This window comes from Hemitrygon akajei, unplaced genomic scaffold (genome assembly GCF_048418815.1).
Source record: "Hemitrygon akajei unplaced genomic scaffold, sHemAka1.3 Scf000048, whole genome shotgun sequence".
In the NCBI taxonomy this organism is placed as follows: Eukaryota; Metazoa; Chordata; class Chondrichthyes; order Myliobatiformes; family Dasyatidae; genus Hemitrygon; species Hemitrygon akajei.
Window position 1 is genome coordinate 5403849 of NW_027331934.1, and position 13841 is coordinate 5417689.

A 13841-nucleotide genomic window follows, 5' to 3' on the forward strand; every position below is an offset into this window, starting at 1 on the left:
CTTTCATCGCTAGCACGTGGCGCCGGCAGCAATCCTGAGGTTACCACCCCAGAGGTCCACGGGGGTCTGTGTTGGCAACATTTCTTTTTACGTTCTGTGTCAATGCATCGGATGACAAATATTGATGGTCCTGTGGCCAAATTTACGAATGAAGTCGAATATTGAAAGGACTGGATAGAGAGGTCGTGGAGGGCTGCAGCATCTGGTTATCACAATGCCATAAATACAACTTAAATATACAAACGATAGGCTTGCTCCGCGGCTTGAGATTCTAAGTTGGAGAATGACGCTTTATTCACAAAATCCTCACAGCCCACAGTGACTGTGCACTGATCCCAGCAATGGAACCCGCCACTGCAGTCCCACAGTGCACTCTGTACTGATTGCAAAGCTACGAAATTGCATGTGAATAGCCTCCCCTCCCCCAACTCCACTCTTTCTGCGTCACCAGCAGACTGGGACATCTCACATCTCGCTGCCTCCGCCAGGACATTAAACTGTGAACAACTGTGGTCAGGGACTGATCTCTGGGGTACTCCAAACACTACCTCCTTCCAGTCTGAAATGTTGTCCTTTACCCACTGACGTGCTTTGTAAGCTTTTAACAGTGTAGAAAAGTCCATATCGGTGATCTGATTGGATACATCGCCATGACGTTAACAGCAGTGAAATGTCAATCACTGCCTCTCATTTTGGAAGGGATTCAGTCGACAATCGCAGATACACCAACAGCTTCGCACTGGGGAGCGGCCGTTCACCTGCTCCGTGTGTGCGAAGAGACTCATTCAGTTAACCCACCTTGTGATGCTCCGGTGAGTTCACAATAAATAGAGGCCACATTTCTGCCCGGAGTGAGCAAAGAGTTTTACTCAATCATCCCAGCTGCTGCAACACCAGCAACTTCACATCAGGGAGGAAGTTCAAATCATCTCCGTGTTAAATGTTTAACCATCACGGTGACTGAAGGCAGCTGCAGGTTCATGAGGGACTGTAACTGTCAGATTCTGCAGTTCTTGCGGCTGCTCATCGCACCCAGGACTGAATCCTGGTCACTGAGCATTGGAAAAGTCTGTTCTGCTGATGTTAGCCTTAAACTAGACTGGCGTTTAATATTGTGGATCTGTGAAACGTAAAACAGTTCTCTATCAAATCCCGTGTCTCAAGTACTTACTGTCTCTACCACACTCACAATGTCAAATAGAAAGGCCACTCGGCCCATCTGGTTCCTGCCAATGTTTCTGTTCCATATCAGTATATGAAAATCTACCCCAGCCGTTCCCCTCTCACCCTCCCTGAGATGACAGGTTGCAACTAGTCACCACTCCGTGGGATAGAAGATTTCTCTTGAATTTCATAGAATCATAGAAATCTACAATACATTACAGACGCTTTGGCCCACAAATGTTGTGCCGACCATGTAACTTACACTAGAAACTGCTTAGAATTACCCTACCGCATAGCCACCTATTTTCCTAAGCTCCATGTACCTATCTAAGAGTCTCTTAAAAGACCCTATTGTATCCGCCTCTACCACCGTCGCTGGCAGTGCATTCCACACACACACACCACTCTTTGCTTTAAAAAAACTTAGCAATGACATCTCCTCTGTACCTACTTCCAAGCAGCTTAAACCTATTTCCCCTCGTGTTACCTGTTTCAGCCCTGGGAAAAAGCCTCTGGCTATCCACAAGACCAACGCCTCTCATTATCTTATACATCTGCATGAATGAATTATACGAAGTGACAGTCACACATCCGTTGTGCACTGCGTGCTGATGATCGACCCAAACTTTTGGGCACAGCAGTGACAAGCTGATCGCTCTCTCTCTCTCTCTCTCTCTCTCTCTCTCTCTCTCTCTCTCTCTCTCTCTCTCTCTCTCTCTCTCTCTCTCTCTCTCTCTCTCTCTCTCTCTCAAACAGGCTGCCGCTGTTTGTGTCTGACGTCACTGTCGCGCCTCACTCAGGCACTTAAAGCGGCACTCACAGTAAGCGAAACTGCGGTCTTATAACACAATGCACCTCTAAAGTCTGACAGCAGACTAGCGAGTGAATCTTCGATGGTGCAGAATCAGAAACCAAAGAGTTGCCAGATTGAGTCAGGCTTTGGGGCTCCAGAGAGAGATGCGGTCTAGAGTTTACGCGGAGGAGGAATCAGACCAGCAGGATATTGCTACAAAAGAAAGATCAGAAACATTTGGAAACTAGTTGACCGAGAAAAAAAGTGGTTAATTTCTGCAAAATACTGCTGGAAATCAACCGATCCGGCAGTAAATGTGGAAGGGAATAGACAAAGTTTAGACCGAGCCCGCTCCGCATGCCGAGTGTGTACCCCTCTGCTTATTTGCTGCCTGAACTGCAGAGTTCCTCCAGCATTTTGTATGTGTGCGTCCCTGTATTTCCAGCAACTACAGAATCTCCTGTGTTTTACACCTGCATTTTACTTTGGCATTAGATACACTTTGATATTGAGTATATTGTTTATGGGAGGCGCTTTCTGCGTTAAAACAGCTGCTGATTTTTCTATATACACGAAAAAAAAATGAGGTTTCGACATTGAACCGGTGGTTGCAGAAATGTTTAATGGCACCGTGATTACCCATAAGGCGCTGCGTTAAAAATTTCTCCGGCGCTGAAGCACCGATAAAATGCGCAGGCGTCAACGCTGATGATATCTCCGAGTATCACGCATGCGCGCAGTACACTGAAGGCCTTGTAAATATCGGGAGCAGGTAAGAACGTTTCTCTGTATTTTTATCTTAAACACCGACTTCAGGACAATTCCTGTGAAATCCGGACTCCGTAGTCCGCAATCCCGGGACAGTCCTGCTCTCGTCCCTCACTCTCAGCCCCACGATCCGTACACTGGCCCCGGGGAGCTTCCGGCTGATGAGGGAATGGGAACGGATGGATCTCTCAGACAGAGCTGAGCTCCAGCTATATAAGTTGAAGGATGAGGAACTCGGAGAAAGGGAACAAAATCTTTTACATCACCAGTTGAGAAAATTGCCTTTGTTCTACCTCCAATCACTAATAAGAGAAAATCTGCTGATGCTGGAATTCCAAGCAACACACACAAAATGCCGGAGGAACTCAGCATTAGTACTCTTTTCCACAGATACTGCCTGGCCTGCTGAGTTCCTCCAGCATTTTGTGTGTGTTGCTTGTTCTACCTCCTCTTGCTCTGGACTTTCCTACCGGTGAGAACATGTTTTGACCCATTCTCTCTGGGCATATAATGATATCAAACACCTTTGTCCTGGGCAACAAGCAGCTTTCAGATCACAAATGTGCCAGACTCCAGTGAGACAGACTACTGCCCTTCCCTTCATATACATTGGGATTTCATTCACTGAGTTCACCACCGTCAGTCATTGGGGGAGGGTTCAGAGGGAATATTTATGTAGAATACAGAAACTAGTGATGCCTGTGTGCATTGTGGTGATGCAAAAGTTGCTGGAGAATTTGCAAGTGGGAAGAAGTGGAGTGATATTTGGAAATCTGACTTTTTAAAGTGTAATTTAGCAAGCAAACCACATATGGACAATATGCAAAAGCTTTGGTGAGAAAATCCTTCATTACCCGTTCCAGGCCTGCTACATAGGTTGTGTGAGAGTGCAGATGAACTGGATCGAACCCAGAGGAGATCAAAGTTCCTATTGACAGTGATTTGCCAGCTGTGAAAATGAATACATCTCTATATAAAATTCACTGTGCACATCTTGTCACTGAGTAAAAAATGCACAGTATCTGCAGACTGATTATTACAAATTAGAAGGAATATTGGAGGGAAGGAGGGGTGACCTCCAGTGGCCCTGATGCCCTCACCTACAACGTGTGCATCCAGCTGCAGCTTGTAACCCTGCACTTGAATGAGCTGGAACTTGAAATGGATGAATTCCAGATCATCCAGGAGTTGGAGGTGTTGATAGATATCACATGCAGAGAGGTGAATTACACCCAAGGTGCAGGGCACAGGAAACTGGGTGAGAGTCAGGAAGGGGAATGAGGTTAAATAGGCATCACAGAGTACTCTCGTGGCCATCCCCAACAACAACAGCTGGACCACTTTAGAAGCTGTTGGGGAGGGAGGGATTACCTGGCAGAGGAAAGTCAAAAGACTGATAGGGGATTTGTTAGTTAGAGGAGCAGAACAAGAGGGGACGAATATCCTAGTGGTAAGGCTTGCTAGCGGTAGTGAACAGGGGAGGGGGTGATGTGGTTAAAATAAGTTGCAGGGGGAATGGGAGCCAGAATGACAGAACAGATCGTGGAGATGGTGAATTGAATTGAATTGACTTTATTATATACATCCTTCATATAGATGAGGAGTAGAAATATTTACATTACGTTACCATCTAAATGTGCAATGTGTAATTTAAATTGTTTTATAATAATTAGTTTGTATATAGGACTATCAAGAAAGCAGAGAAATCAATTATTCAGTCTGATGGCCTGGTGGAAGATGATGTCCCGCAGCCTGTTGGTCCTTCTGCTGTGGTACTGTTTCCTGGATGGTAGCAGCAGGAACAGTTTGTGGTTGTGGTGAATTTGGTTCCCGATAACCTTTGTTCCCTTTTTATACAAATCCATATGCCTACCATCCAGGCTCCCATCCAAACTTCTTTTAAATGGTGAAACTGAGCTCATATTCACCACTTGTGTTGGCATCTGATTCCACACTCTCACGGTCATTTCAGTAAAGAGCTTTTCCAAATGTTTCTGTTAAATTTTCACATTCCCCACTTACCCATGACCTCTGGTTATTATCCCACCCAACCTCAGTGGAAAAAAAGCTGCTTGCATTTACCCTATCTATACCCTCATAATCTTGTATACTTCTAACAAATCCTCAAAGCTATGTACAATTTCCTTGTTTATGTTTAGAGTCTTTTTTAGGTGTATAAGATGATGAGGGACATTGATCGTGTTCATAGCCAGAGGTTTGTTTTCCCAGGGCTGAAATGTCTAACACGAGGCAGCAGAGTTTTAAGGTGCTTGGAAATAGATACCAAGGGGATGTCAGGGGTAAGTTTTTTACACAAAGAGTGGTGGGTGCATGGAATGCACTGCCGGCTATTTGACTGAGAGTGTTTCAGTTACTGTGGGGCCAGGAACCCATGCAGCTCAGTGGGAACAGGGATAATACCAATGTCTCTCCAAACTGAACCAGGTCACAGATTGGAGATGGCAGAAATGCTCCTCTCTTATAGAGATAGGAAGAACATCAGAGAGTTTGATGGTCATTCCAGATACCAGCACTGTGCCCAGTTAGATGATGATTTCTCTCTCCAACATGTGTTGAGCTTCACTGTAACTGTGTGATGCCAGTTCACAGCTTGACAACTCCTGTGATCTCATCTGAAATGTTGTCCTTCACCCACTGAAGCATTTTGTTAATCTTTTTACAGGTTACAAATGACAAGAAATTTCTCTACGGGAATCTAAAACACACCACACCAGTTTTGCTGTCTCTGTCCAGATATTTAAGAAGTGGAGCGAGAGATTCACTCGATCATCCTTCCTGCTCAGGCTGTGGGGAGGGTTTCACTCTAACATCTGACCAACTGGCACGCCTGTCATTTTAAACAGGCAATTCCCATTCATCTGCTCAGACGGTGTGAATGGATTCAGTCGGATATTTCAACTAAAGGGGCATCAACAAGTTCACACTGGGACAAGGCCATTCACTTGTTCTCTGTGTGAGAAGGGATTCAGTAGTTCTTCCCTCCTGTGGACAAACCAGTCAGTTCACACTGGGCAGAGGCCTTTCACCTCCTCAGATTGTGTGAAGGGATTCACTAAGTCATCCACCCTAATGGCTCACCAACGAGTTCACACTGGGGTGCGGCCGTTCACCTGCTCAGACTGTGGGAAGGGATTCACTAAGTCATGCACCCTAATGGCTCACCAACGAGTTCACACTGGGGAGAGGCCATTCACCTGCTCGGACTGTGGGAAGGGATTCAGCTGCTCATCAAAACTGAAGGTACATCAGAGAGTACACACTGGGGAGCGGCCTTTCACCTGTTCAGACTGTGGGAAGGGATTCACTCAGTCATCTGAACTGAAGGTACATCAGAGAGTTCACACTGGGGAGCGGCCGTTCACCTGCTCAGACTGTGGGAAGGGATTCACTCAGTCATCTAAACTGAAGGTACATCTGCAAGTTCACACTGGGGAGAGGCCGTTCACCTGCTCAGAATGTGGGAAGAGATTCACTCAGTCAGCCCACCTACGAGCACACAGGTCAGTTCACACTGGGGAGAGGCTGTTTACCTGTTCATACTGTGGGAAGGGATTCATTTTGTCGACTCAGCTGCTGAGACACCAGTTAGCTCACACTGGGGAGAAGCCATACACCTGCTCAGCATGTGGGAAGGGATTCACTCGGTCATCCGCCCTAATGGCTCACCAGCGGGTTCACACCGGGGAGCGGCCGTTCAACTGCTTGGACTGTGGGAAGAGATTCACTCAGTCATCTCACCTACAAGCACACAGGTCAGTTCACACGGGCGAGAGGCCATTTATCTGCTCGTACTGTGGGGAGGGATTCACTTTGTCATCTCAGCTACTGAGACACCAGTCAGTGCACACTGGGGAGTGGCCGTTCACCTGTTCAGACTGTGGGAAGGGATTCACTCAGTCATCTCAACTGAAGGTACATCAGAGAGTTCACACTGGGGAGCGGCCGTTCACCTGCTCGGACTGTGGGAAGGGATTCACTTGCTCATCTAAACTTAAGGTACATCAGCGAGTTCACACTGGAGAGAGGCCGTTCACCTGCTTAGTCTGTGGGAAGGGATTCACTCGCTCATCTGAACTGAAGCTACATCAGCGAGTTCACACTGGAGAGAGGCCGTTCACCTGCTCAGACTGTGGGAAGCGATTCACTCGGTCATCTCATCTGAAGGTACACCAGCGAGTTCACACTGGGGAGAGGCCGTTCACCTGCTCAGACTGTGGGAAGGGATTCTCTTGCTCATCCGAATTGAAGGTACACCAACGAGTTCACACTGGAGAGAGGTCGTTCATCTGCTCCGAATGTGGGAAGGGATTCAGTCTGTCATCTCACCTACTGAGACACCAGCGTGTTCACACTGGGGAGAAGCTGTTTACCTGCTCAGACAGTGGGAAGTATTCACTTCCTCATCTGAACTGAAGGTACATCAGCGAGTTCACACTGGAGAGAGGCTGTTCAGTTGCTCAGACTGTGGGAAGGGATTCACTCAGTCATCCCACCTACAAGCACACAGGTCAGTTCACTCTGGGGAGAAGCCATTCACCTGCTCAAGCCTGAATTATACCTCTGAGTAGGCACTATGGCGTAGCATAGGCAGTAGACCATGCATGTCATCTACACGGTTGTGAACATTTCTACTTGTGCGTTCGTGTGTCTACGTCGCTCTGCCAAAACGCTAGTTGGTGTTGGGGTTCTATTCCACTGTGTTGAATTGACCCATGTGGAGTTGGGAACGATGGCGACTGCTGAGTTCATCTTGTTGGAGTTGGAGCAAATAGCTGTTGAACAAGAGTTACTTTTATTGAAATTACTGCAGCGCAGAAAAGAGAGGTTTTTCCATTTCTTTGTGCATTGTTTGTTGCAATTTCTTTCCACAAATTTGATGCCATTTTCAAGTCTTTATTGTGTGCCGACGAAGGGTCGTGCAAATGTACATATATTTCTGACTTCCTCACTTACCCTCTCCTCAATTTGTTCCACTTTCCAACTTCGAAGCAACAGGAAATGTGTAGGAGGAAACTGGCTGCTGCCAAGTAGACCAATCACAGTTCTTGCCGTCTGTGTCGCCACGACGTGTAGCTACATTTTTGGGAATGTGTGCGTTAGGCTACATTAGGCAAAAGACTCTCTTGGAGGCAATACATGGAGTCGCTGTTGGGCTTTGCTCCGTTCATTTTAAATTTACTTACCACCCCTTTAATATCTTTATCAAAGTGTTTATAACACTTTTATATGTTTGAATTTGAATTTTAATCGACTGAAATGGCTTACAGAGAAAGAAAGGCATTAGCCGAAGGCAAGGGAACCGGCAGTGGAAATGGAAAGAAAGAAGATGACTTTGAACAGCCTAAAATTTTCAACTTACTTTACCAGCTATCTCGAATCTTTTGGATGAAAAACTTGCTAAAAGGTTTACTACCTTGGAAGTATGGTTAAAGGAGAGCGAAGGTGGTTTGGCAACACTTGAAAAGAAGAACGAAAAACAGCAGCGACAAATTTCAGCACTTATTAAAGCTGAAAAACAGATAGATCACAAATTTAATTCTTTGGAAAAGAAATGAACTTTGACCACTCATACATTGGAGCAGAATAAAGTCAAGATTATTGATTTGGAGAGTCAAAGCCAGACTGAATTTGCGAATAACAGACTCAGTGAGGACGTTGAGAGCCGGGATCTTACTCAGTTTTTTTCTCAATTCTCAATGGAGGTCTTTGGCTCGGAGGTTTTTTCTTCTCTTCCTGCGCTCGACCGCGCACATCGGGCGCTGGAACCAAAACGATCAAAAGGGTTAAAACCGCGTCATGTAATTCTTCGATGTCACAATCTGAATACTAAGGAGCAATTCATTCGGATTGCTCGTCAGAAAGCAGTTACTGAGCATCAGAATCTTAAGTTTCGGGGAGTCTCAAGATGGCGCTCATGGAGTAAACTACTTCTAGGCTTTGCTCCAAACCTTTTACGTCTTTTTAACCTACAAACACCCCTTAAAGGATCTTCTTATACTTATTCTAAAGGGGTCTAAACATACAGAATTTTTCTTTTTAACTATTTGAATTATTCTCAACTTGCTGAAATGTCTAGAGCAAAAGAATCGAAACAGACGAAAGAACCGATAACTTTAGAAACAATTGTGAAGCTTATAGAAGGATCTTAAGTTTCATTTTGTTGAAGATTTTTGACCTGAGGTTATGCAAGAAAGATTGCATTTTAAAATGGTGATGTCAGAGTTATATCAGAGGAATCTTTGTCCAGCTTTGTTACATCCTTTTCACCTAAGGGTTGCTCTGCCCGATAAATCATTCAAATGGTTTAAATCCGTGGATGAAGCAAAACAATTTCTCGAAGATCTAAGCTTGAATGCGGATGTCTAATGTTTTGATGATCAACATTTAAGCTTGGATGTCTATGAAATTTACCATTCCTTTATGTCTGTGTGTATCTGGTTTATTAGTTAACAACCAGCTTATAGATTTGGACACTTTGGAACTTTGCCCTTGGGTTGATTACAGTCGTACTGTGTTTTGACGTTCGGATGTTTATGATGTTTCCATGTTAAAGTTTCTTTCTTTTTCCTTCATTGTTTTACTTTTTTTTATTTTTAATTGTTTGCTTTTGAAAATCATTAAGACTTTGATTTGCTGATTATTTCCTTTTTCTAGAAATATTATTAAGATTGTATTTTGTGTCATTTTTTAAGACCTTTTCTTTTAAAATGGTCTGCCATTGGCTGTTTTTCTCTAACATCTGCTTGACATTCCTCTCATAATATTTTGACTATGAGTGCTTGTTTTTTTATTTTTTTTAAATTTGATGATTTGCCCTCAAGGGAGACGGGGTTACAGAGGTTCTTAGATAGTTGTCTGGCTGTCTATTGGCCAGGTTTTCGGTCTTTGTGTGTGCGTGTGTGGGGGGGGGGGGGGGGTGTTAAGGCTATTTTTAGTCTAGTATTTTTCTTTTGGGCTGAATTGAAACTACAAACATGTCTGTATTGTCGTAACTTCCGTTTCCTCTTTAGACTATTTTTCCCTCTTCCTAATTCGTGAGTTTCCTATGCAATATGGTTAACCCTTTACATACTACGTTGTTTATTTAAGGAAAATGGATATTATTAATTGATTTTGTCATTATTAATTTTGTTTCATGTAATACGAACGGTTTGAATCATCTAATTAAATGGAAGAAGATTTTTAGAGTTTTTCATAGACTGAATGCTCAGATTATTTTTGCGCAGGAGACTCATGTGAGTAAGGAGGATAATCAGCTCTTCTTTAGGTTTTGGTAAGGCCAGCAGTTTCACTCTAACTCATCGACTAAGGTGAAAGGTGTTTCTTTTTTTATAGACTCCTAGATTTCATTTGTTCACTATGATACAATTTCAGACCAATTTGATAGACTTCTATAAACACCGGTTAACTTTATGACAATAAATTAGTTTTGGTTAATATTTATGCACTAAATACTGACTATCCTGAATTCTTTAAGCACTTTTTTGCATTTCTTCCCAATTTAAATGAATATATGGTAATAATGGGTGGAGATTTTAATTGTTGTCTGAAACGTATGATGGATAAGGCTGTGCCTAATCAGGTACTTACAAACAAATCTGCTATTTTTATTAATTCCTTCTTAGTTGACTCTGGAATTTTAAAAATTAGGAGGTTTTTACATCCTAATGAAAAAGAGTTCTCTTTTTTCTCATGTATATCATAATTACTCTAGAATCCTTTACATCTTTATTGATTTTCGATTAGTTTCATTTGTCACTGCCTATGAATATGATACAATTGCCATTTCCGATCATGCACCTTTGAAATTATCAGTTAAGTTAACTGATGTAACTTTTGGTACCAAACAATAGCGGTTCAACTCTATTTTACTTCAGAGCTTAAATTTTATTAATTTCATTAAAGGTCAGCTGACAGATGTATGTGTTGGGGAGCACTTCGGGTCCAGTGATCACAATAGCATTAGCTTCAATATAATTATGGAGAAGGACAGGACTGGACCTAGAGTTGAGATTTTTGATTGGAGAAAGGCTAACTTTGAGGAGATGCGCAGGGATTTAGAGAGAGTGGATTGGGTCAAGTTGTTTTATGGGAAGGATGTAATAGAGAAATGGAGGTCATTTAAGGGTGAAATTATGAGGGTACAGAATCTTTTTGTTCCTGTTCGGTTGAAAGGAAAGGTTAAAGGTTTGAAAGCGCCATGGTTTTCAAGGGATATTAGAAACTTGGTTCGAATAAAGAGGGATGTCTACAATAGATATAGGCAGCATGGAGTAAAGGAATTGCTCGAGGAATATAAAGAATGTAAAAGGAAACTTAAGAAAGAGATTAGAAAAGCTAAAAGAAGTTACGAGTTTGGTTTGGCAAATAAGGTGGAAGTAAATCCGAAAGGCTTCTACAGTTATATTAAAAGCAAGAGGGTAGTGAGGGATAAAATTGGTCCCTTAGAGAATCAGGGTGGTCAGCTATGTGTGGAGCCGAGGGAGATGGGAGAGATTTTGAACGATTTCTTCTCTTCGGTATTCACTAAGGAGAAGGATATTGAATGGTGTAAGGTGTGGGAAACAAGTAAGGAAGTTATGGAACCTATGACAATTAAAGAGGTGGAAGTACTGGCGCTTTTAAGAAATTTAAAAGTGGATAAATCTCCGGGTCCTGACCGGATATTCCCCAGGACCTTGAGGGAGGTTTGTGTAGAGATAGCAGGAGCTCTGACGGAGATCTTTCAGATGTCATTAGAAACGGGGATTGTGCCGGAGGATTGGCGTATTGCTCATGTGGTTCCATTGTTTAAAAAGGGTTCTAGAAGTAAGCCTGGCAATTATAGACCTGTCAGTTTGACATCAGTGGTGGGTAAATTAATGGAAAGTATTCTTAGAGATAGTATTTATAACTATCTGGCTGGACAGGATCAGATTAGGAGTAGCCAGCATGGATTTGTGCGCGGAAGGTCATGTTTGACAAACCTTTTTGAATTTTTTGAAGTAGTTACGAGGAATGTTGACGAGGGTAAGGCAGTGGATGTAGTCTATATGGACTTCAGCAAGGCCTTTGACAAAGGTCCACATGGAAGGTTAGTTAAGAAGGTTCAGTCGTTAGGTATTAATGCTGGAGTAATAAAATGGATTCAACAGTGGCTAGATGGGAGATGCCAGAGAGTAGTGGTGGATAATTGTTTATCGGGATGGAGGCCGGTGACTAGCGGGGTGCCTCAGGGATCTGTTTTGGGCCCAATGTTGTTTGTAATATACATAAATGATCTGGATGATGGGGTGGTAAATTGGATTAGTAAGTATGCTGATGATACTAAGGTAGGAGGTGTTGTGGATAATGAGGTGGGTTTTCAAAGCTTGCAGGGAGATTTATGCCGGTTAGAAGAATGGGCTGAACGTTGGCAGATGGAGTTTAATGCTGAGAAGTGTGAGGTTCTACATTTTGGCAGGAATAATCCAAATAGAACATACAGGGTAAATGGTAGGGCATTGAGGAATGCAGTGGAACAGAGAGATCTAGGAATAACAGTGCATAGTTCCCTGAAGGTGGAGTCTCATGTAGATAGGGTGGTGAAGAAGGCTTTTGGAACGCTGGCCTTTATAAATCGGAGCATTCAGTACAGAAGTTGGGATGTAATGTTAAAATTGTACAAGGCATAGGTAAGGCCAAATTTGGAATATTGTGTACAATTCTGGTCACCGAATTATAGGAAAGATATCAATAAATTAAAGAGAGTGCAGAGACGATTTACTAGGATGTTACCTGGGTTTCAGCACTTAAGTTACAGAGAAAGGTTGAACAAGTTAGGTCTCTATTCATTGGAGCGTAGAAGGTTGAGGGGGGATTTGATCGAGGTATTTAAAATGTTGAGAGGGATAGATAGAGTTGACGTGAATAGGCTGTTTCCATTGAGAGTAGGGGAGATTCAAACGAGAGGACATGATTTGAGAGTTAGGGGGCAAAAGTTTAAGGGAAACACGAGGGGGTATTTCTTTACTCAGAGAGTGATAGCTGTGTGGAATGAGCTTCCTGTAGAAGTAGTAGACGGCAGTTCAGTTGTGTCATTTAAGGTAAAATTGGATATGTATATGGACAGGAAATGAGTGGAGGGTTATGGGCTGAGTGCGGGTAGGTGGGACTAGGTGAGATTAAGAGTTCGGCACAGACTAGGAGGGCCGGAATGGCCTGTTTCCGTGCTGTGATTGTTATATGGTTATTATATGGACAGATTACCTTTTTCTTTTCAACTACCTCAACGGGAGACATTTTCAGTGGGATATCACGCAATGCCTTTAAAACATATAACCGAGGGTAAATTATTTCACACTCTGCTGGATTGAAAAAAACAAATTAATAATGAAATACGTACATTGGTTGAGAAGATTAAAGAAATTTATAGAAAATATTCTATTACTCCCAATTTGGAGCTTTATAAAGAGAGAGTTGAACTTCAGATGCAACATAATTTGTTATTAACATCCCCGATTGAAAATCAGTTACTTAAAACTAAGAGTCATTTTATATATTTGGTGATAAATTGGGTAAATTATTGGCTAACCAATTAAAAACTGCTTTGGCGAAACTTCAGATTAATAGGGTTCTTAAACAGGATTGCACTTTGACGGTTGACCATGATGAAATTAACAATTTTTTTTCAAGAATTTTATACCAATTTATACCAATCAGAATTTCCTGATGATTCTACCATAACGCATGATTTTTTAAGGAAATTAAATATTCTGAAATTATCAGTTGATGAACATTTATTATTAGACACACCCATTATTGAAGAGGAAATAAAGAATGCAATTTATTCAATGAATTCTGCTAAAGCACCTGGTCTGGATGAGTATACAGCTGAATTTTTAAAATCTTTTTCCGATTTACTTTCTCGCTGGTTAGGTAAAATTTTTATAGATGCTTTATTTGTACGTAAGTTACCAGAAACAATTTATGAAGCATCTATTTATTTAATTCCTAAAAATGGTGAAGATCTCACTGAATGTGCATCAGACAGACCTATATCTTTGTGAATGTTGAATCTAAAATCCTTTCTCAAATATTAGCAATTAGATTGGTGAAGATATTGCCACAAATTGTC

At 42.4% G+C, this 13841-nt stretch overlaps 1 protein-coding gene across 1 annotated transcript in view; it reads right to left on the reverse strand.

Annotated features, from left to right (window-relative positions):
• The window catches only part of LOC140720895 (uncharacterized), a 222558-nt gene that overhangs the window by 11325 nt on the left and 197392 nt on the right, over positions 1-13841 (reverse strand). Inside the window, 2 exon segments of the mRNA XM_073035741.1 lie at positions 8106-8202; positions 8421-8505. Of these exon segments, the coding sequence (XP_072891842.1) occupies positions 8106-8202; positions 8421-8505 (182 nt within the window).